Genomic DNA, 22,934 nt, shown 5'->3' on the forward strand with positions numbered 1-22,934 from the left:
TACTCTGATTAACACCAGATTTCACTGAGCTTAGTCTGTGGACCACACATCAGGTACCATCTCCTTGAAGCAGGGCTCTGGCAGTACCTGAATCTACAGATGTTTGCTGCAGAGAGATTTTTAAAACAGAAACCTTATTTGAGAGTGGCCATGGATTGTTCAAGGAATTGGCAGTGGGAAAGGGTGCTTTTCGGCTCTAGATTGCTGCTTCAAATCTAGAATAGAATAGCAGTGATCAAAATCTATTACTTGATGGCTGTGCAGTGTACGCCTATGGTTTCCACCATTATGTCTGATTGACACCAATTAGAGGAAAAGCAGGACCCTCATGGAACCGGGAAACCCTGTTTTAATATGGTTTCTTCTTCCCTGTGTGGACAGAAACAAACATGTTATCATGTCGTCAGATGCCACTGGTGTGGTGCTCTACTCTATCCAATGTTGATAACAGTCAGCTGTGTGCATGTTCCCTTTGTGTGCAGACCCTGAGAGAACCCCCACAGACTCAGCTAAGGTATGAAGGCACCCAGCTAGGTTTATTGCCAAACCAAAAACAGTCTCTAGCTCCCTGGATCAGATGTCTACAGTTTTGCTAGTACATACGTGCTCCCTGACAATGGACACAGCTCAGTCAGTGGCAGGACACCCCACTGCCTCCTAGGCCGGACAAAGATATCCACTCAGGGGTGCATTCTTATACACAGGTGCAAACAAGTTACACATCACTCCTGACATATTGAGGTGCAACTCTATGTAGTAAGGTACAAGCCTCTACGCAGTAAGGTGCCACTTCTCATCTTGTCCATGTTGGTTCAAACAAAACAACTCTGTCTATCATATTACCCATTTGCCCCTGTTCCTGTTATCTGTGTGGAATGTGCAAGTATCAGAGTGTTCTGGTATCTCTAGTGTCCAGTACCTTTTAGACATAGGTATTTTTGCAACATCAGCTCTTTCCTTGCCAGCTTCTGTGAGCAGGGCCTGCCTCTGGCTTACAGCTTAACTTTGCTTTATGCTAGCAAAGTCTTGACCATTTACTTTAGTTCAGGCCTTAGACCTCATACCAGGCCTCTGATACAAGGGTTTATGTTTCAGGGCCTCGTCTTACTACAACCAAGATGTGACGGGTTGCAGGCAGTCAACTTGGGCCCCAGCAAAATGGGTCCCCTCCTTTGACACAGGAGCTGAGGGGCTGCTTGGGAGACAAGGAGAGAATGCTTTCAGCAAGGACAGGTCTGGGGTCATAGGACTCCACTGAACCCCAGCTAAGGAGTTTTCTGTTTTCTCACTTTTGCTTGTTAATTTAGTTTGATTTGTTTGTAAGGGAAAGACCCAGTTGACTGCAGCTGAGTTTGTTTTTTTCTGCTGAGTCCTTCCACCAGTTCACACTGTTGTCTCCTCAGGGACCAGATTGTTCAAGCCCAACAAAAAGAACTGTCCCACAGCTGTGCCTGTGAGAGCACTGGAGCTGGTGTCAGGCATGCCCCAAGAAAACATTTTCTTTTTTCTTCATTGCCCACCCTCCCTCAAACCACACTCACCAGCAGGAGCGGCTCTAGGTATTTTGCCACCCCAAGCATGGCAGGCAGGCTGCCTTTGGCGGCTTGCCTGCGGGAGGTCCCCAGTCCCGCAGATTCAGCGGCAGCCTGCGGGAGGGCCGCCAAAGCCGTGTGACCAGCGGACCCTCCACAGGCATGCCACCGAAAACAATCTGCTTGCCGCCCTCGCCGCAACCAGCAGAGCGCCCCCTGTGGCTTGCCACCCCAGGCACGTGCTTGGCATGCTGGTGCCTGGAGCCGCCCCTGCTCACCAGCAACCCAGCTGGAGAGGGAGGAGAGGCCTATCAGACTATGGTTTAGCCTAGCTGTCTGCCAGAGTTCAAGTACACTTCTTTAGCATATTTTTCTCTGTCCAGACAAGCAAGAAAAAATTGTCATCTCTGATTGTATTTATTATATTTGGCTGAAATCCCATTTTCCTTTTCAGTTCAAAGTCAAATCAATTCAAGCATTCTCTCCTCCGTCCAACAAGGAAGTATTTGAAGCTCCATTCATCCTTGTTATGAGATTTCTTGCAAATAAAAAACCTTGACAAAACAAAAATACATGCTCCCAAGAGCCTCCATCATTCCAGAATCTAGACAGTGGAAATCTACAGAGCAGCCAGGGTCTAAAAGTTTGACAACATGTGGCATAAAGGCATTTGGTCACTTTTTCAGCTATTGCAGGAGCTGATGTTGGGAACATACAAAAGTGCAGAGTGTTTCTCTCATGAAACTGGTTAAAAACATGTTTGCTGAAAAGATAAGAATCCCTGCACATCCTCCCCCACTCCAGCCCTCCACATGGTATTGATTTAAGCCAGCACTGCAGAACTCTTCAGTTCAAAAGCTATCTGCAAACATTCACAGGCAACAAAACTAGGAAAAACTGATCAGGAAACACTTTTAAAACATGTAAATAGCTTCAGTGAAACTGTGTGTACGTGTGATCTTGAGAAGGCATTTGCCTCTTCAGTTTGCACTACATGATGATGAACTACAGTAGCACATACAGGGCCTGCTTCCCTGAAGTCTGTTTCCATTATAAAATTTCTCTTGCAAGGGGAATAGAACATTCAGCAGTACAATTCAAAGGTGAAACTCTTCAGCATTTTTCCAGGTGATTTTTCTCTCCAAATGTTCACACACCTGGCCCGGAAAGTGCTGTAATGATATAAGAAGAGGCAGTGACCAGGTGACTACAGCTCCTTTAAAGCACTTGAAAATGACTGCAACGTTCTTCCCTTCAGAAACCCTCACAAGGGAGAGGCTTGGTGGGGTGGGCTGGTTTGTGCCCCCCGTTGGTGCATTTTAGCAGATACTTTCTGTCTGGGCACGGCACCCTCTCTGCATAGATGTATCTTCTCCAGGCACGGCAGCTCTGTGCCCTGTGGCAGAGGCATCATTTCTGGGGACTGACCCCCCTGCACGCCCCTCCTGCCCCATGTGTCTGTCAGGCTCAGGGAGGGCGGGGCCTGCTCCACCCGGCTCCACCCACCCCCACCAGCCCCGCCCACAGCCCCGGGAGGCGGGGCGCTTCCCCGCGTTGCTCCGCCCCCCCGCCCATCCTGCTGCGCGGCACGTGACCCGCGCGCGGGCGCTGTTGCAGGTCCGGGGCGATGGCGGAGGAGGAGGCCGGGCCCGACGCGCTGAGCGTGCGCGAGGTGCAGCAGCTGGTCCGCAGGAAGGATGAGCTCGAGGCCCAGATCAAAGCCTGTTACGCGGTGCTGGAGGGGGTGAGTGCGCGCGCGGGGCGCTGCGGGGGGCACCCGGACCTTGCTGGGGCCCCCCCCCCGCTCGCACGCCGGGCTCGGGGGTGTCTGTGCAGCGCTGCGGGCCGCGGGCGGGGGGATCTGTCCGGTTCACGTGCACAGGGCTCACTGCCAGGGCGGGGGGTTCTGTGCAAAGAGCTGTGCTGTGTGTGATGCGTGTCAGCCGGGGGGGGGGGGTGGGTGTCTGCAATGCACCGTCACATACGCAGTTCCTAACGCGCTAGTTCAGCCTAATCAACCATTTGTTGAGACCGGAGCAACTTGACACTTTATGAAAAGTGTTTCTGCCCTGCAGCAAAAGGGAGTCGGGATGAACGAGCCGCTGGTTGATGCTGAAGGGTATCCACGTGCAGATGTTGATGTGTACCAAGTCCGTGCAGCCAGGCATAACATCATCTGTAAGCAATTCTGTCCTAAAAAGTCATCTTTCACAGGGGCTGAGCTAAATTAAACAGACAGCACTTCTCAGAAGTTTGGTTCTTTGTTTTACAAACATCTGGTTTGGTTTGGTTTTTCTCTTGGCAACTGTGCACAAAGGGACATTATGGATGGGAAACTCATCTATTTAAAAGGATGAGTTTCTGTAGTTTATTAATAAACAACATAGATTACTAAAACTCAAAGAATTGCAACCATTTTTATAGTGATAACCTCCTAGTGCTGTTTAATATTTTTTAGGGCTGTCAAGTGATTAGCAAAATTAATCGTGATGAATTGTGCAATTAAAAAGATTAACTGTGATTAATTGCACTGTTAAACAATAGTGGAATACCATTTATTTAAATATTTTGGATGTTTTCTACATTTTCAAATTTATTTCAGTTACAACACAGAACACAAAGTGTACAGTGCTCACTTTTTTATTACAAATATTTGTGCTGTAAAAAACAAAAGAAATAGTATTCTTCAATTCACCTCATACGAGTACTGTAGTTCAGTCTCTTTATCATGAAAGTTGAATTTACAAATATAGAATTATGTACAAAAAAACCTGCATTCAAAAATAAAACAATGTAAAATTTTAGAGCCTACCAGTGCACTCAGTCCTACTCCTTGTTCAGCCAGTCACTCAGACAAACAAGTTTGTTTACAGTTGCAGGAGATAATGCCTGCTTTTTATTTACAGTATCATCTGAAAGAGAGATCAGGCATTCACATGGCACGGTTGTAGCTGGCATCACAATGTATTTACATGTCAGATGCACTAAAGATTCACCCACCATGCGTCCATGCTGATGACTGGTTCTGTTTGATAACAATCCAAAGCAGTGTGGACCAACATGTTAATTTTCATCATATGCCACCATCAGAAGGTTGGTTTTCTTTTTTGGTGGTTCGGGTTCTGTAGTTTCCACATGGGAGTGTTGCTCTTTTAAGACTTCTGAAAGCATTCTTCACACCTCGTCCCTCTCAGATTTTGGACGGCGCTTCAGATTCTTAAACTTTGGGTTGAGTGCTATAGCTATCCTTAGAAATCTCACATTGGTGCCTTCTTTGCGTTTTGTCAAATCTGCGTGAAAGTGTTCTTAAAATGAAAATGTGCTTGGTCATCATCCAAGACTGCTATAACATGAAATATATGACAGAGTGTGGGAGAAACAGAGCAGGAGACATACTATTCTCCTCCAAGGAGTTCAGGCAAAAGTGTAATTAATGCATTATTTTTTTAACGAGCGTCATTGATATGGAAGCATGTCCTCTGATGAGTGGTGGCTGAAACCTGAAGGGGCATATGAATGTTTAGCATATCTTGCACATAAATACCTTGCAGTGCTGCTACAAAAGTGCCATGCGAACTCCTGTTCTCATTTTTGGGGACATAAGTAAGAAGCCAGAAGCATTATCTCCCATAAATGTAAACAGACTTGTTTGTCTTAGTGATTGGCTGAACAAGTAGGACTGAGTGGGCTTGTAGGCTCTAAAATTTTACTTTGTTTTGTTTTTGAGTTCAGTTATGTAATCAAAAAAAAAATCTAAATTTGTAAGTTGCAGATTCACAATAAAGAGATTGCATTAGGGTACTTGTATGAGGTGAATTGAAAAATACTATTTATTTTGTTAATCATTTTTACAATGCAAATATTTGTAATAAAAATAACAAAGTGAACACTGTACACTTTGTATTCTGTGTTGTGATTGAAATCAATATATTTTAAAATTTAGGAAAACACCCAAAAATATGTAATAAATTTCAATTGGTATTCTATTGTTTAACTGTGCGATTAATCACGATTATTTTTGTGTGTGCTAATCACGTGCGTTAACTGCGATTAATTGACAGCCCTAATATTTTCATTTCACTCAGTCTGGAAAATAAAAATAGTGGGGTCAGTTTGAATTGTGTTTCTAAGCAGTTTTGCCCTCTGGTCAGGTACTACAAAAGTGCCAGAGGACTGGCTCAGTCATAAAATTGAATCTCTTAAAATGCAGTGTGCAGCATTATTAATGCACCTACTAATGATTAATGAGAACAGTCATATTGTAAAATCTTCCTGTGTTTTTTATAAAATAAATAAAACTAGTTGACATTGTGCCTTTTAAATTTAGTGCTTGCTTTGTATTATAATAGTCATTGTTTAGCAATGTGTTGCATGTAGGGGGTGAGTCGATGTCCACATAAACACTAAGCAACCGATCTCCCTAGTCCATATTCTCTGTCTAGTCTATGAATTTTTTTTACTGAATTTGTAACATGGCTGTTTCTTCACAACTTGTGTGAACGCACAGCTGTGTATGTGTACTGTATATCGCTACTGCTCATGAGCAAGGCTGTGAAACAGCTCTCAGTCTGTAACCATGGCACTGTTGGGTGATGACTGTTGTAACTGGCTAGCCTTATGCAGTGGATCCTGTAGTGTATTTGGGAACACTGATTAACTCCCATAGATAGGTAGTCAGGAGCATGGGTTACTAACATAGATTTAATATGGTTCTCAGGTGGCCACACCGGTAGGGGAACCTGAGCTAGGAACAGCTATGCTAGCTACACATGTTTGTTGATAGCACAGTTTCACTCACGGTGTAGGCCCAAGAGGAACAAAATACTTGTAATTGAAAGCTAGGAATCTCATCCAGAGAGAGAAATGCATCTGTTAGGTAAGGACTTTAAATGAAAACATGATTTCTTGGCACTAATGTCTCTCACCCTTAGGTTTGCAGAATGACCACAAGGCCCTAATGCTGCAAGTGGAAAAAGCTCTCCACCAGCTGCATGCCCGAGAGAAGGAGAAGCAGGCAAAGGATGAGGCAGAAGCTCAGGCCGAGGCAATGAATCAGAACCAGAGTCTGCCGCAGCCCTTCGCAAGAGTGAATGCTGTCACCCCAGGTTCTCCCGCCAGCATCTCGGCAAGTTCAATCATCTTGCTTCCAATGGTGCAAACTCTGCCAGTTGGGCCCCAGATACGGCAGGTGGCCCTCCCCACTCACCTGCAATCAGGAGCAGGGTTTGAGCTGTTTTTAAACCAGATTCTTGCCAGCTGCTTGTAACGTTTCTGGTGGACATAATTATTCCCGTTAGCCTGGACAGTGTAAACTGTGCGTTGCTGTAACCTGTAGAGCCGTGGCCATGTTCAAACACCTAGCTAATGGGTTGGCCATGGGCGTGGGAATCAGAAATGGGTTTTTTTCCCAGCTCTCCAGTTGACACACAATATGACCTTGGGTAAGGCCATGTCACCACTATGTGCCTCCGTTTCCCCATCTCCGTAGAAGGAATAATAAATACTACTCCCATATTTCCCTGGGGGGTTGTGAGGCTTAATCTACTCAATTTTGAGAAGTACTTTGAGACTCTTAAATGGAGGCACTACCTAGATGAGGGGTGGGGAACCTTTTTTCTGTCATGGGCCACTGACCCACAGAAAAAAATCAATTGCGGGCCATACACAAGTTAAAAGCAAGGGTCTGATCAAAAGCCTTCTGCCCCCCTGCTGGAGCCCCAAGGCCTCCCCCCACTGTGGCCCTGAGCCCGGCCCAGGCTAGCCCCCCCAGTCCCAGAGGAGTGCCGGGAGGGCAGGGCACATGGCCCCAGCCCCAGAGAAGCACTGGGAAGGCAGGCGGCCCTGGAGTGCTGGACCGCTGGCTGTAGCATAGGGGGACTGGAGGAGCCGCACACTGTGGGGTGGTAAACAGGAGGGGTGGGGCTGGGCAGAGTGGAGCGTGGTCAGTCCACGTCTGGCTGTTTGGGGAGGCACAGCCTTTCCTAAGGGGCCTAAGGGACCCGCCGCCCGTGCGCAGGCTGGATGAAATTAAGCAACGGGCCGAATCCGGCCCATGGGCCATAGGTAACCCACCCCTGACCTAGATGAATGTTCATCAGGTGTTTTAAGGTCCTTGGACGAAAGATGTTATATAAACACAAAGTGTTGTGTGTATGTGAGGGCAAATGATGCTTAGTTTCCTGTTGCTTCTTTGTAAAGGGATTACAGGTTGATGATGAGATCATTGAGTTTGGCTCTGTCGACACACACAACTTCCAGACGCTGCAGAATATTGCCACCGTGGTGCAGCACAGTGAAGGGGTGAGCAGGTTACCAGCTTCGGCTGAGTTCTATTTTCAGTCTTTGAACAGAAGGTTACATATTTTTTCTTTTGTGATAGTTGGAAGAGATCATTGGTCTTGGGTTCCTACTTGGGAAACCAAACATTAGGCTTATCCTGCTGCTGCTTTTGACGTGAATGTTGATCCTGTAGCTATACTGCTCTGTACTATTCCTGAGACCAACTGGGTCCAGTGGAGAACAGTTAAGAATTTGAGTTCTTTTCTGGGCTGACAGAGTCGGAAGGATGTGTAGGCATCATGCTTTGTCCTACTGAGAGTGCCTGCTGCTGGCTGATCAAGGAATAATGGTGATAAGCTTCAGAAAGAGCTGCTTTTGACTCTCCTCCGTAAAAAGAAGAGGTATCCTGCCACATGGCCTTACAATGCAATGTTGATAAAAGCGAAGTAATGCACATTGGAAAACATAATCCCAACTATACATACAAAATGATGGGATCTAAATTGGCTGTTACCATTCAAGAAAGAGATCTTGGAGTTGTGGATAGTTCTTTGAAAACATCCACTCAATGTGCAGCAGCAGTCAAAAAAGCTAACGGGGTAGGAACCATTAGGAAAGGGATGCATACGTATAAAACAGAAAATATCAAAACACCACTATATAAACCTATGGTATATCCGTGCCTTGAATACTGCGTGAAGTTCTGGGTGGCCCATCTAATAAAATATCAGAATTGGAAAAAGTACAGTGAAGGGCAACAAAAATTATTAAGGTTACGGAACAGCTTCTGTATGAGGGGAGTTTAAAAAGATGGTCAGGGATGCAACCCCGTGCTCTGGGTGTTCCTAAACCTCTGAGTACTAGATGCTGGGATTGTGAAGGAGTGGATCACTCTATAAATAGTCCTGTTCTTTTCACTCCCTCTGAAGCAACTGGTACTGTCCATTGTTAGAAGATGGGATACTGGGCTAGATGGACCATTTGTCTGATCCAGTATGGCCATTCTTATGTTCTTAGGGGAAGAGGGAAATGAGAGCAGGGCCAACTTGACAGGAGACGGTGCTGTTTATTTTTTTGCATTTCAGAAACCACTGAGTGTGACCGTGATCCGTGGCGGCAAGAAATTACACCTCGGGCTCACGCCAAAGCACTGGGCTGGGAAAGGACTGCTGGGGTAGGCATCCCAATTCCTACTACAGCCTCTGAGTTCAGGTTGGCGAAGTGCATGAATTGTCATGTCATTAACCAGCCTTAAACTGGAAAACGCATTGCTGAGCGGAATGGAGCCTGAGCCTTCTGCCCTCCCCTGGGAATCTATCTCAGTACCAAAGTCTTTGAGTGCCACCTTGCTCATTATCAAGTGGGTACTTCTGACCTGCCTAGCTAGGGGGGCCACTGCTAGCGCTGTACACATTGCAGTTGCACCCTGTTGTGCCCCACCTACTTTATAATATGGTTTGGTTTTCCTGCGTAGACTGGCCCAAACCATCTAGTTATAACCATGCTACAGTGTCATGTTACAGCCCTGGAGTATAATTCCTTCACTGCAGGAACCGACTTCAGTGGGCATTACTTGTACCATGTGTGTGCCTGAGGGAAATAGGGCCCCATATGTTTTCAGAATGTAGATTGGATCCTCTAATGCTGTTATAACCTGGTTTTTCAGTCTACCCAGGGAAAACAATCTTTGAGGCTCACAAAATTGTTGGAATTATAGTGTAGACAGGCTCTTCCCTCTGCAGGTTCAGCTGGGTGCAGTATTGTTCTCCACTTAACAGAGTGGATAGGGCTTTCACACAGGATCAGAACTATGGATTCTGCATTAAGGACAGGACTAATTTGCCATGTGGTGTTGGTCATGGTTCAGTCTGTTGTGATCACCCTTTCAGATTTGATGATCACTTTTAGATCCTTCAGTGAAAGACATGATCTAAAAGTCAGTTGTTAAAGGTTTAGCTGCAGCAGTGTGGAGTTGGTGCATCATATCAAGAGATCAAGTTGGGAATGGGGAAGACTTAGTCTAGCAGCCCGCTGGCCCACTGGGGAGGCTAAGAAGGTGAAGGGGGCTCTGTTTGGTTAACAGGAGGGGAAGGGTCTGGCTATGGAGCTCTTTACATAGTAAGCTCAAAGATTACAAAGGGGCCAGGAAAAAATGAATATCTTTTCCCCTATTGCCTTACTCTGGATTGAATGCAGAAGACCTAATTTATTCCTTTACATTTTTTTCAGATGCAATATTCTCCCCTTGCAAAGATAACTGGCTTGGAAAACAATAAGATCAAAGTTTGTACTTTCTGAACTCCAGCCTGGTTTGAAAAGTTCACTTTGCAACCTACATCTACTTGGTGACACTGGAGAGTTTATAATGGGTTCCGAGGCTCCGACCTCCAGCCTGCCAGATATACTGCACCTGAATTGCTTTCAACAGACCTGTGCGTGGTCATGATTAGTAATTGTACCGATTCATAGGGAATAGATTGTAGAGTCATAGGACCTAATTTTGACTTCACTTGCACTGATGTAAATCAGGCGTGAGATCAAAGTGAGGTCCATGCTTTTTGTTTAGTTAGAATCCATGCCAAATTATTCTGTAACATTTAGTGAATGTGTTTTTTTCTGTTTTGTTCATGGGAAGTAACATTTACCAATAAAGAGTTAAGCTGGGTTTTTTTGTTTTGGTGATAATTTACATTCATTTTTAATCTAAAGTCTTCCTGAACAGGTCAGCACATTGTACAAATGTTCTAAGTATTACTCCAATTTCTGGATTGCATTTTATATTGTCAATGAAATACAAGTACACACTCAAGAAATGTACAAATATGATTTTGAACATTGTGTTACAAAAACGTTTGTGGTCACTATATCTGAAAGGTTGTTTTTTTTAATTGTTTGATTTATTCCATCTTAAATTGGTGAGATTGAAGGGGTGCTTTGATACTTTCTCATAGCTTGGACTATAATATAGTTCTAATTTGGTTTATATTGAGTTTCTTGTTAATTTTATTTTCTGTGCTGTAGTTTTTGGGTTGCATACACTGCAAGGGAACTTTTATTGGCTTGGTTTGTTTTTTAAACCAATTTCTATTGGAATTCTTTAAAAAAAAAAAGACGCATACTTGATTTTATTGTAGCTGTCATAATTTTTGGAAAAGGTTATTTTTACAAAATCTCAATTTTGAGCAAACTTGGACCTGACAGAAGCAGATCAACACTGGTATCTAGAGATCAGCTGGTCAGACCTTTTAATATTGAGGTACCATAGGCTATAATGGATTAATAAATTACGCATCTTATAAGTATATTACAGACATGGATAGTATATTATGTATGATTATAAGCACTGGTGTAGAAGCTGTTACAGATGATTTTAAGCCATGGCTATAAGTAGCCTATTGATCTGTTAGGCTCCATGCCAATTAATTATTAAAACACCTATTAATTAACCCTTCATATGTGGTAGGCTCATTTGCTTTTCAGCTATATTCTTCCTGCTTGCTGGTGTTTCCTGATGTCTTCAGTCAGAGATATTGATACATTCCAGCCAGTGTAATCAACAAAGTCTAGGTTAACCTTCTTGCAAAATCAGATATAGTGTGCAGGGGGAGAGGCCTAAAGTCCCTGCTTAAAGCACAAACAAGGGACCAGCGAGGAGGAACTGAACAGAAGTAGGACCTTATACCAACCTGTTACACCGGTGTAAATGAGTGTTTTTGTACTAGTGTAAGTGAGAGTGGAATTTGGCCCTGCTGCCTAATGAGATCAAGGTAGGAAATGATGGAATGAATGTTGCTGGGAGTATATAACAACCTATAATCAGCAGGTTTTGAACTAACTTTTACTTTAAGCTGCCAATGTAGTGCAAAATAATGCTTTCTGAAACGAGATAAAATGGGCTTTAATAAATACTAAACTGAATGGATTTTAATAAATACCAAAACTAAATGACCACTAGAAATATAAAATAGTTTTCATCTCCCTTCTCCGGTGGTGTATAGATGCTATAAACTACTTACAGAGTGCAGGGTGGAATCAGTGCATTGGCTTTCCGTAAGTGGACTTACGCTAGCCCTTGTAGAAGCCCCAGGCTAGTGGGTATGAGAGAGAAGTTAGAGATTAGAGTAGGGGTGCCAGGGGTGGGAAGAGGCAGGACTGACTGCAAACCACTATATTCATACTTGTTCTGTAAGTCAGAGGATGTCCGAGGGAATCTAGAGAAGGCCATTGGCTAATCTCTAGCATAATTAGGCTATTTTTCCTCCTGAAACAGACCAGAAGCAGGATGGGGAAGAGGTAGCTTAAAGCCACCTTTAATTCCTCTCCCATTTGCATCTCAGGGGGGCACAGCACAGAATCTCGGCTATAACCTTTCAATAGAGCCTAAAACTGGCTTCACTTTGAATTTTAGCCAAGGTCCCGGCCCTGCAAGTGTCCAGGTGTGCTTAAATTAAAGGCAGCAGTTCCTGTTTGTATGTGCTTTCATCAGTCATTTTATCTCTTACAATGCCTGATTGAGATAGGATGCCCATTCCATGTAATACATAAATACACACCCGAGAGTCGTTTATACTTTTTGCTTCATGGGTCTCATACAGTAGTAGCTTCACACCTCACACAGACAAGTACCTCCTGAGCTTGAAAAAAAACTTAGTGTTTCGAAGGATAGCAAAATTTACTTTCTTTTTCAAGAGTATCATGCTGCATATCATGCACGAGGAAAACAACTTAGATTTAGAAATTGTTATTTCTACATAGTCAAGAGAGTTTAAAGTTCATTATCTTTTAAGGGAAGATATTTTAAACTATATATTTGCAAACGTGTTTTAAAAGAAGCATTACCCTCCACAGCCCCTTTAGTGGATTGTTTATACAAGTGCTGTCCAACCTGAGGACCAAATACCTTATTTCCAAGAGGTAAAACAGTGAAAAGTCAATACTTTGGGGCAGATTCTCTAGCTTGCTCTGCTCCATTTGCCCCACTCAGGAGGTACAAAGAGCTGTGTTAGTGGTTGGAAGATGTGGGAGAAGAGAGAAGGGGAAATGAGGGAGGAGGATGTAGTAGGGTTTTTGAACTTTTTCTCGAAGCCGCAGCTCCTGGAGTCGTGATTCTGAAAGGCAGTGATATGGCACAGAAAACTTGACATAATGAATTAAATGGGGCCTTGTGGTACTCATGGGCCATGCACTCAGTTCAGGGCTACCATCCCTCATGCTGCTTCTGCTACAAGGTGAGTCCATCTGTTCCAGGGGAATCTTTAGAGGCTGGGTTCATGTTGTACAGGAACTCACAACAGGGGTACCTCTTGTAGGCGTGAATGGGATCTGGCTGTGGGCAGAGGAGGGTGAAGGGATGAGCAGCTGCTTGGGTCCTGTTAGCCAGTGTCCTGCAGGGGGGATTGGGGATGGTCGGTGTACCATGAACTCAGGAGCAGCCAGTGGAAGAAAGGAAGTACCTCCTATCCCCCGGCCCCTGAGGAATACTCCAGAACCAGGTAGTGCCTTAGTGTCCACCACTCCTCCCCTTCTCTCACCCCGACACAGCAAGCTCCTCTGCAACTGCTCTTTCCAGCCTGCCTCTCACTGCCTGCAGCACCAGCAGCAGTTACTATGGGAACAGGCTTCAGATACAAACAGAACAGGGGAGCTCCAGGCTGCCGAGCTGGGGCTGAGGCTGCTGCAGCAGGTGAGGCTGAGGGGTGTTTGAGAGGGATGGGGGGGTCCTACTGAGAGTGATTTGGGGCAAGACCTGAGGAAAGGGGGGTTGTGGGTAAGTGTCGGAGGGAGCAAGGTTTGGGGGAGCCTGGCCAAGGCAATGGAAAGGTTTTGGAGAGTCAGAGGAGGTTAGAGGGATGTGAAGAACGAGCAGCAGCAGTCCTAGGAGAGATGGGGGGGTCTGGATAAGGCAGTAGGAACAGGTGGGAGGTTCTTCAACAATATTCCCTAGTGGCCACGAGCAGTTGGAATGACGGAGGCGCACGGCAGGTGTATTTTGGAGCTGATCTTCCCAAGTCCATTCCTGTCTCAGGGACAGGCAGGACGAGACAGATCCTGATTTTTGGCACAGAGAGGGAGTTAAATCTTTAATATCCTGGTCAGTAATGACCCTCGCTGGAGATAAATGTGTTTTGGCTGGTGCAAAAATGTGTGGTGAGCTGAAAAAAGAAAGAAAAACATTTGTGCCCTCAGATACCAACCGGAGATTTAGGTATGAGCTAAAGTATGCAGCGTGCCTCACAGGGCATGTGTAGGTGCCCAAACTCGGTGTATGTACAATATGATGTTTGAACTGAAGGAGGGTGACAGGGGATTCCCTGCCTCTGGTGGGGAAGGGAGAGGGATTCCCTGCTTCTGGTGGGGTTAATGTCTCGCTGTGGACACGGCTAACTGATGGCTTCACAATCCTTCACACAGCAGCATTGTCTGTAGAGCAAATATTTTGTCCGTTAGTCTGTACTGAATTATGTGTATTTTGAAAAAAATTTCACAAGGGAAGAGATCCCCCACTCCTTGCATGCCAGTCGCTAACGGGAGAGTTTTATCTAGGGAAGGGGCCAAAACTAGACCTCATTTTTTCATTTTGAGGTGAGCCATGGGGCTCTTATTTGAAGGCTTGGATATAAACTTGTCTCTAAGGGTTGAGGTCCAGGTGGTATGTACAAGCATAAGGGACCTGTTTTCTGGTTCTAGTGCGGATGCAACCAAAATCTCATGAGAACAGCCATCTTCAAAAGCTCTCTGCTTACAATGTTTCTGTGCTTTTGAACTGAACCTCAGCCCTTGTTTGGCCATGAATCCAGACCCCAAAGTCAGCCTAAAACTAATCTGGGTCTGAACAAAGTGCCGATCTCTAGCTTTATCCTCCTTTCTCTAAATTAGACACTGTGACAGAGGTACATATCCAAGAGGGAATATCTCTGCTCCAAGGAACTACAAGGGCTTTAGATACATGCAGGACCGGATGGAGGGACATATGGTAATTCAAGCTGGAACAAGTGACTGTTCACATGCTATAGAACTACCTCTGGGATTCTAAATGTTTATGTGGCTAACCTGGAAATCTAACCTGGTGTTTCTGTATCCATGTTTGTCTTCCACTTTAAAGGAATTTTAGTGCTCATAGAAGTGAGAGGGGTTGAATGGTTTTGGCTAGGATGCCACGACTAATGTAGAGCAGGCCCCTATCTTCCTACACACAGTTCTGCCACCCTTCCTGGGCAATTATGGCAAACTGTAAGGTAATTTTAATACTTTGGACCAATTTTACATCACCAGCTCCTTTCGCTTGGGGATTTTGCCCAAGATCAAAGGTACTATCTGACATACCTCCAGTTAGGAGACTATACCTCCACCCTTCCAGGGGAATGGCCTCTGATCTAAAGGTCCTTTGTGGTAAATGCCGGGGATAGCAGGGAAGAAAATCTAATAATGTGTATTTTGGAAGGAAGCTTGTAGGAGAAGATGGCTGATGATTCTAATGAAGCCCCACTGGAGGAACTAGCAGGAGGAAGTATAGAAGGAGATGAAGCTTCAGAAGAAACTCCACAAAATGAACAAGGGGCTCAGGAGACTGAATTAACCAAACAGGTCACCGAAATGCCAGCTGATGTGCTAGCAGGTGATACAGAATCTACGGACATTTTGGAAATGGAGACCCAGGCCCCAACAACCACAGCAGACAATTTCTCAGTGGACGCTGCCACCCCTGAGACACAAGAGAACGAACTGAGCATCACAAGTCCCCATGTGAGTATGGATATCCTATAACAGACTTCCTATTGCCAGCTTCCCAGCTTGGATCCCTATGATGTCACAAGAAGGGTGTATTCCATTCAGTGCACCTTTTTATTAGTGATATTTTCTATGGTGTCTTTCATGCTCACTGAATCACACTGCCCTCGTATGGAATTAACTAAAGCCTCAGCCGGGTCAGATTGTATTATCCTCCATCCATACAATTCCACAGAGTCTGGCTCACAGAGTTCAATGGAAAATAACAGTAAAGGGAGACATGATTGTTTCCAGTAGAAAATTCTATAGTTCAGATGAAATTCTATAGCTAAGGAGGAGTTTCCATTCAGTCCCCATTTACAGTCACTCATAATATTCTTAAACAAATTCCTTTTCAGGCCAAAGCTTCCTCTGCTTCATGTCAGTCCAGTCATGAATACACTGTATTTTAGTTATGAGTGAGGGAAACCTAGATTATTCCATATGCTTCCATGAACTTTTGACATTCATGTAGCTCAGAAACAGGGGAGGCTAGAAACTCCAAACTGGGCTTGTTTCTGTGGCAAGGTCCTGCACAAGAAGCTCCTAAAGCAGTTTAAGTTGTCGTTGGGTGAGAGACAAAGCATTGTCATAGATCAGAAACTGTAGGAAACAGAAAACAAAGGGTAGAATTAGATGGTCAATATTCATCCTGGCAACAAGTTAATGGTAGGGTCCATCAAGCGTCGGAACTAGATCCAGTGCTATTGAATATATTTCTTAATGCTCTAGAAAGGGGGGTAAGTAGTGAGGTAGCAAAATTTCTTTTCTTGTTTTCCCTGTTAAATAATGTATATGTGACTATATTAGATTTCCTATTGTTAAATGTGTAGCATGCAGTGCAGAGGACATGCAATGTAGCCGGGTTAAAATTACTGGCAAATCCTTAACCTTTGCATTTCCTGATTTTTTAATTTTATTTCATTTTATTTCCCAACCTTAGCATGGATTGATATTTGTTACCTGCAAAGCACCGGGGCCACCTATGACACTGTAAACATGATCGATAATGTTTCTGCATGTAACATAAAATGTCTGGGGCAGAAAGCAAAATGTGTGTTCATCTGAGCTTGAAATGATATAGGGAGTTGTTCAGGAATTCAGAAAGCTAGTCTAGATTACTGGCGCTGCAGAGAAGAAGTCTCTTTCACTAACAGCAGTGAGATTGAATGAAGGGACCTAGAGGAGGCCAAGACTGCATGAACAGAAGGACCACAGAGGGGAGAAGAGAGACATTTTCTATCAGGTTATCTAGAGCAAATTCAAGGAGGGTTTTAAAAACATGCAGAGGAATTGATTGATGCCACAGCCCTAAAATAGGTTCTGATTTTATGGTGTGGCTGGAATCCAAGATAGAATTGATCACATTTTAATAACCAATAGAATTGAAGCATGTAGATGAATGTCAATCCACTGCATGAAGGTTGGATGAGTTACAGAGGTGGTAAGGGAGACAATGCAGCACAGAAGAGATTAAATACATTTTTTATTTTGCAAAGTGTACATTGAAGCCTTTGTAAAAAGCAACAAAGAGTCCTGTGGCACCGTATAGACCAGGGGTTGGCCACCTTTCAGAAGTGATGTGCCGAGTCTCCATTTATTCACTGTAATTTAAGGTTCCATGTGCCAGTAATACATTTTAACGTTTTTAGAAGGTCTCTTTCTATAAGTCTATAATATATAACTAAACTATTGTTGTATGTAAAGTAAATAACGTTTTTAAAATGTTTAAGAAGCTTCATTTAAAATTAAATAAAAATGCAGAGCCCCCCGGGCCGGTGGCCAGGACCAGGGCAGTGTGAGTGCCACTGAAATCAGCTCTCGTGCCGCCTTCGGCACTCGTGCCATAGGTTCCCTACCCCTTTATAGACTAACAGGCGTATTGGAGCATGAGGTTTCGTGAGTCTGACGCATGCTTCTGACGAAGTGGGTATTCACCCACGAAAACTTATGCTCCAATATGTCTGTTAGTCTATAAGGTGCCACAGGACTCTTTGTTGCTTTTTACAGATCCAGACTAACACGGCTACCCCTCTGATAATTGAAGCCTTTATTTGTTTTAAGGAACTGGTGGCTGATGTCACTGAAGGGCCATCAGAGGAAAGAGAAGAAACTGCAGCAATAACAGGAACATTAGAAGATATTGGACAAGATGAACAGCAGGTACCCACAGTGCCGCAATGGGAGAGTGAGGCTCCTGCTAGACTACCAAGCTCCACCAAGGTGGAGCAGGACATGCAGCAAATAGGCCAAGAAGCACAAGAAAGTGACCGGAAAAATCTGAGGGACAAAGAGAGTTTAGCAGATCAGGAAAGCCGGAGCATAGAAGCAGGTGCTGAAATGAGCCAAGAAGAGGCAGGATCCTTAGAAGCACCAATCACTGCCAGCTCAGCTCCAGCTGAGGAGGTGTCACTAGTGTCCTCAGCCACACCTGGCTTGTTGTTTGAAGAGGATGAGCACATCAAAACACATCCAATTGTGAGTATTTTACAAACTTCAAAGCAGGGACTAGGGAATGGGAAATTTCATGCTAGTGAAAAAGACCAGCTCATCACAAATGAAGTAATCTTTTAGCTTCATGAGAGACACAGTTTTGATTTTAAAGTTTATTTTTCGACTAAAAATAATAATGCATCTGTAGGAGGTTGAAATTAGTGTCAAAGGTTATTATGATGGCCTTTTGCTCTGTCACATCTAACCAGCATTAGCTGCCTTTTCAGTCTTCTGCCAATCAAAACAGCTTTAATGAGTCATAGGGCAACTTATTATGAGAAGGGTTTTGCTCCAGTGTTCTTGGCCAAGTGTGGTGTTGTGTGTTGCTGTCCTTCTCCCGAAGGGTGGCAGGATATCAGTGGGGATGGAGGGGGTTGTAACTGATGCATATTGGGCTCCTTTAGGATCACAGATGCTAAAAGTAAGAGGGATTATGTTTTATGATAATTCTGTCAATGCTTGGCATAAAAAAGTAACTGTGTTCCTTACAGAGTTTGTCTTGGGCATTTGGTTACAATAGCCACCTCCCTGTTTACAGCCTGCTTGATGAAGAGCACAGGGTGATCCTATACGTTTCCTCTCACACTGCTGTGATCCACGACATAGTCAGAAACCGGCAATATCATCTACAGGTACAGAAACCCATTCCCAGAGAGCACTCTTCCCACAGGTAGTGAACCCCATTGCTAGAGAACCCTGTCCTACAGGCCCAGAATCCCGCTGCGTTATCTGCAGGTTCAGAACCCTGTTCTTCAAGGTGCAGAACTCCACCCACAGCAAGGGAAGTAGAAGACTCATACTGGAATCTAAAAAACATTCGGGTGACCTTTTTGTCTATCACATCTACCCAGCTTCAGCTACATTTTCACTGTTCTGCCAGCCAAGAGAGCTTTAATGAATCTCTGTTTATCTTCAGCTGACTTGGTTCCTTACTGTAACTTGGTGTTATACAGCTCTTCAGACGTTTCTGATATAATGATACTGTCCTTAACAGAGAAGTATTTATAAATTGTGTATATGGCTGCAGAGTGTTCTGCGCATTCTTGGGCTCTGTATAAGTAATAAATAATCCTATAATACACTTTATAATCATATACCTTATACTTGAACTGTGAATTGTATCTGCACTGAGGTAGAGCCCTTTCAAAGATTTGTATTATTCTGTTATGAATTATAAAACATGTGTATAGCACTGTACATTTACTCTCCGCTTTATGCATTCAGAGAAGTCATGTTCTGTTTCCTTCCCTAGGCAGCTTACAGTGTCAATATGGCAAGACACGATACAGGGCAACAAATTCAGAGAGAGGGACTGAGGGGAATATAGATGGGGTAAAGAAAGAAGTACTCCTAGATAAGGTGGGTTTGAAAGGGGAGAGAGAGGAAGGACCTTGACAGACATGGACATGGAGACTGTCACAGGTGCAATGTACAGTATGTGCAGTTTAATTAGGCCTTTGCTGAATGATGGCTTTAAATAAATGTTCTTCCTAGATCTTTCAAGGCACATTTCTTATTTTGACTCTCTAGGGTCACTCTAATTCTATTTCTTGTCTATGTGTAAGTGAAGACAGGCGATGGATTGCAACAGCTGACCAGGGACCTGATAATCTAATCATTGTGTGGGATGCCTTCTCAGGGTAAGTTCCTAGGTGTTTAGAAAGCCCCTGTTTGAGAACCTTCCTTCTTTCCTTTAGCAAATGTTCCTGACTGCTCAGGAGATGCCACTTTCTCAGCATTCTGGGTAATCACCAAGTAACCTTCTCATGGCAGTATTAGCAAAAACCAAAATTTAGACTCACAGAACAAGACATAGGAAAACTTCTTGAGCCAATATAACAGTTATTAAGCAATTTCAGCTTTTAGTTTAGACAAAAATAATTACATAGTTCAAGAGTGCAGGAAGGAAAATAGACCAAGCAGACAAGGCACCCACGGTGGAGTAATGGCTTCAGTTTCAAATGACTCCAGTGCAGATAGGGCCACGTAAGATCTGTCAGAGCTCCCCTAGGCCATGATTTTCAAACTTCTCTGCCTAAGGTTAGGTTCCTACATTCATAATTAGGCACCTAATTTTACTCACCTATTTGTTGTATCTTGGCCCTAGTTCTTAGATTTCTGAATGCTCGGCAACATTGGCTGTTGGCTGTAAGCCCCTTCCCCACATTCCCAGCTGCCACTGCTGCAGCTCCCTCCAGAACAGTCTCAATCAGACCCCAAATATGCAAGAAGCAGGAGCTACCCTAGAAACATCAATTAAACCCTAGAAACATGCAACCATCAATTAGCATGCAACCATCTCATTGTCCAGAAATTACAGTCAGAAAAGCCTCTCAAATAAGAAGCTAAACCAGGGCTTGAAAGCAACACCGCAGCTTGGAAGAGGACCTCAGATTCAGAGGGGAGTGGGTGGGACTCCTGTGCGATGATACTTTCAAAAAAGAAGCATGATAGGTAATTTCCCCTGCTTTATCTGTACTATAGAAGCAATTCCCAATCTTGCAGTGTCTGGAATCTTATTTGAATTAGTTTGTAACAGCTCAGGGTTGTTGTTCCTCCTCCCCCACCCCTCAAGTATGGTAAAAGGAAGCTTCCAAAATGACAGGTCATAGAATTTTGTGAAATGGGCTGTGGGGGGGTTACAGGGGAGTGATGAGAGCTAAAAATGATATTGCAAATAGTTGTCACTGTACTTAGTGACTGTGTATGTCTTGTTCTGCAGGATTCCTGTGCATACGATATTTGATAGTCACCCAGAAGATGGGGTTGGTGCTATTGCTATTTCCCAGGATGCTAAGTATTTGGTAACACTTGGTGCTAGCAAAATACAGGTAAAGAACATGTTTTCTCTATTGCAACCTGTAGAGATTGAACCTTGCAAACTTGCACCCGTGTAACTAAGAGGAGGATATGCACCGGAGTTGGGTAAAATTGGGCAGGTTGGAGGTTGCTTTTGCAAAATCATGTCAACTGGGTTTTGGTTTTACTAATTCAGAGGTAGTTCAGATCTGGATTTCATTTATCTTATAGCTAACAAAGTTCAGAAACCTGTATAAGTCAGGATAAACGATTCTGACTTTGACAGATCTTTAGTTAACCTGATTATAGTAGCTAGCAATATCCAGTGCCATCACCTTACATTTCAGGCAGAAAAATAACATTAATGTTTTTTGTTAGTTTCTGAACGTATTGTCAATCTGCTCCAGTATGTGAGTAGTGGTATAATGTGAGGCCTAGCTAGCAGCACTATGAAGAGAGTTCCCAGCAAAGTCAGTTTTGCTATGCAATTCACATCCAACATCAATGCCAAAATTATGCCAGGGCTGGAGCTAGTGGGAAGTCATACTGTATGCTAATACTGCCTCCCCATTCTCCATGTACACTACTGAAAATTTTCAAACTCATGTTTGCTTGAGTTCACCTGAGTCAGGATTAGAACCCAGGCCTCCAGAAGTTAAAAGCTAATGCCATAACTTCTTGCATTATTCTTCACCCTCAGGCCAATCTTCACTGGCAAAGAGCCAGGTTTAAACATGGTTCAAATCTAGCTGCAGCAAGACTGATTTATAACATGGGTTTGAACAATCTGTGGGAAGCAGAGCCCAAACTATTGATCTCCAGTTCAAAAAGGATGCCTGACTGCAGGCCTGACCATGCTGGATATTAATTTGTGACTTTACAGATGATCAATATCTCATATAATCAATTTTTAAAAATTTCATACTAACCAGCAAGACCCTACTGGGCTCAGTTCTGCTCCCATGTTCCCCCATGCAACCCCACTGACTTTACTGGAGTCACTCCAGTTCGAATGAGCAGGATTAGGCTCACTGAATTCAATAGTGCGTAGAATGTCACACTGATGTCACTTTGCTTTCCCCTGTCGGCCAGAGAGTTTGCATTTGGAAGTGGACTTCACCTGAAAAGAAACCTATGTGTAGTGTAGAACTGCAACCTGCATTTGGTTATCAGGTGAGTGATTCTAATTGTTAAAGGGGCTTAGGAGAGTGGAAACAAACCATTGTTAAACAGTGTGCCTGTGTTAAGTCATTCCTGCCCTTGGGGCAGGAACAGGGCTGAGTGGAGGACAAGAATATTGTAGCATTCTTGTATTCTGAGGTTGTACAGGGCCCTGTGCAGCCCCAGGTATATGTTAGAGCAGCCCCAGGGACACTATAACTTACATTCTGCTTCTGGCCGTGACCTTCTATAGGCCCTGAGAATAGCAATAGAGCAGTGCACTTCAGTCATGCCTATGACCTTCTGCATCAGCTGTAGTGACCTCTCAGCAGCTGGTACAAAGTAGAGCCCTGATGCCAGCTTTACAACAGCCAGGGTGGCATCCCTCATCGGTAGGGTGATGAGACAGCAAGTGTGAAAAATCGGGATGGGGTTGGGGGGTAATAGGAGCCTATATAAGAAAAAGCCCCAAATATTGGGACTGTCTCTATAAAATGGGGACTTCTGGTCACCCTACCCATAGGGTCACAGTCACAAGGCCTTTTGTACCCACTTTAAGGCTCCATGACACTGCCAGAATGACATAAGAAGGCCTTAGTGAAACTGATCATCAGGCCCTATGGTTCAAATTCTCTGCAGATTAACACAATACATTTCTGATAAGAATGGATGTTGTGAAGCACAGAACCCCACCAAGCATTAAAATTGAGATGTATAAATGCCATAGATGGGCCAATGTGAATTTTAACCTAACTTTAACTTTTTAAATTTCAGAACTACATTGTTTTTAATCCAAAAAATCACAAGGAACTAGTCAGCAACAGTAAAACTCAAGTGATATTTTATCTATGGGTAAGTAGACATAGGAGTTAATGTGATTTTGTAGTTCTTGTGCCACAAGAA

The 22,934-nt window shown here is 43.9% G+C and overlaps 2 protein-coding genes across 5 annotated transcripts in view; both read left to right on the top strand.

Moving 5' to 3' along the window:
• Nucleotides 1-3,121: 3,121 nt before the first annotated feature.
• Nucleotides 3,122-10,476, top strand: PSMD9 (proteasome 26S subunit, non-ATPase 9). 2 transcript variants are annotated; one of them, XM_050923973.1, is made up of 6 exons: nucleotides 3,122-3,276; nucleotides 3,608-3,710; nucleotides 6,464-6,657; nucleotides 7,731-7,832; nucleotides 8,897-9,023; nucleotides 10,041-10,476. In XM_050923973.1, exons 1-5 carry the CDS (start codon nucleotides 3,160-3,162, stop codon nucleotides 8,987-8,989), a joined length of 609 nt encoding a protein of 202 aa, XP_050779930.1. In that variant the 5' UTR covers nucleotides 3,122-3,159; the 3' UTR covers nucleotides 8,990-9,023; nucleotides 10,041-10,476. The 2 variants fall into 2 exon arrangements, with proteins under 2 accessions (XP_050779930.1, XP_050779929.1); XM_050923972.1 differs by having other exon boundaries at nucleotides 3,123-3,276; nucleotides 8,897-8,985.
• A 2,960-nt stretch (nucleotides 10,477-13,436) lies between these two features.
• Nucleotides 13,437-22,934, top strand: part of CFAP251 (cilia and flagella associated protein 251) — a 31,955-nt gene continuing 22,457 nt past the window's right edge. Inside the window, exons 1-9 of one of the 3 annotated variants that reach the window (XM_050923911.1) lie at nucleotides 13,451-13,494; nucleotides 15,257-15,554; nucleotides 17,643-17,693; nucleotides 17,934-18,056; nucleotides 18,563-18,703; nucleotides 19,602-19,711; nucleotides 20,794-20,902; nucleotides 21,963-22,043; nucleotides 22,806-22,883. In XM_050923911.1, coding sequence (XP_050779868.1) covers nucleotides 15,270-15,554; nucleotides 17,643-17,693; nucleotides 17,934-18,056; nucleotides 18,563-18,703; nucleotides 19,602-19,711; nucleotides 20,794-20,902; nucleotides 21,963-22,043; nucleotides 22,806-22,883 — 978 coding nt within the window. In that variant the 5' untranslated portion in view covers nucleotides 13,451-13,494; nucleotides 15,257-15,269. Of the gene's footprint in view, nucleotides 13,495-15,252; nucleotides 15,555-17,642; nucleotides 18,057-18,562; nucleotides 18,704-19,601; nucleotides 19,712-20,793; nucleotides 20,903-21,962; nucleotides 22,044-22,805; nucleotides 22,884-22,934 lie in introns of all 3 variants that reach the window. The other 2 variants (XM_050923910.1, XM_050923909.1) reach the window with 2 other exon arrangements.

Source organism: Gopherus flavomarginatus, chromosome 15, assembly GCF_025201925.1.
Source record: "Gopherus flavomarginatus isolate rGopFla2 chromosome 15, rGopFla2.mat.asm, whole genome shotgun sequence".
Classification (NCBI taxonomy): Eukaryota; Metazoa; Chordata; order Testudines; family Testudinidae; genus Gopherus; species Gopherus flavomarginatus.

What these genes read in the sequence shown, in the direction of transcription:
- PSMD9 (XM_050923972.1), top strand. Translation starts at nt 3,160, where the DNA reads ATGGCGGAGGAGGAGGCCGGGCCCGACGCGCTGAGCGTGCGCGAGGTG. An exon ending in AGCCAGGCATAACATCATCT is followed by an intron (nt 3,711 to 6,463) that starts GTAAGCAATTCT and finishes TCTCACCCTTAG; the next exon opens with GTTTGCAGAATGACCACAAG. An exon ending in GCTGGGAAAGGACTGCTGGG is followed by an intron (nt 8,986 to 10,040) that starts GTAGGCATCCCA and finishes CATTTTTTTCAG; the next exon opens with ATGCAATATTCTCCCCTTGC.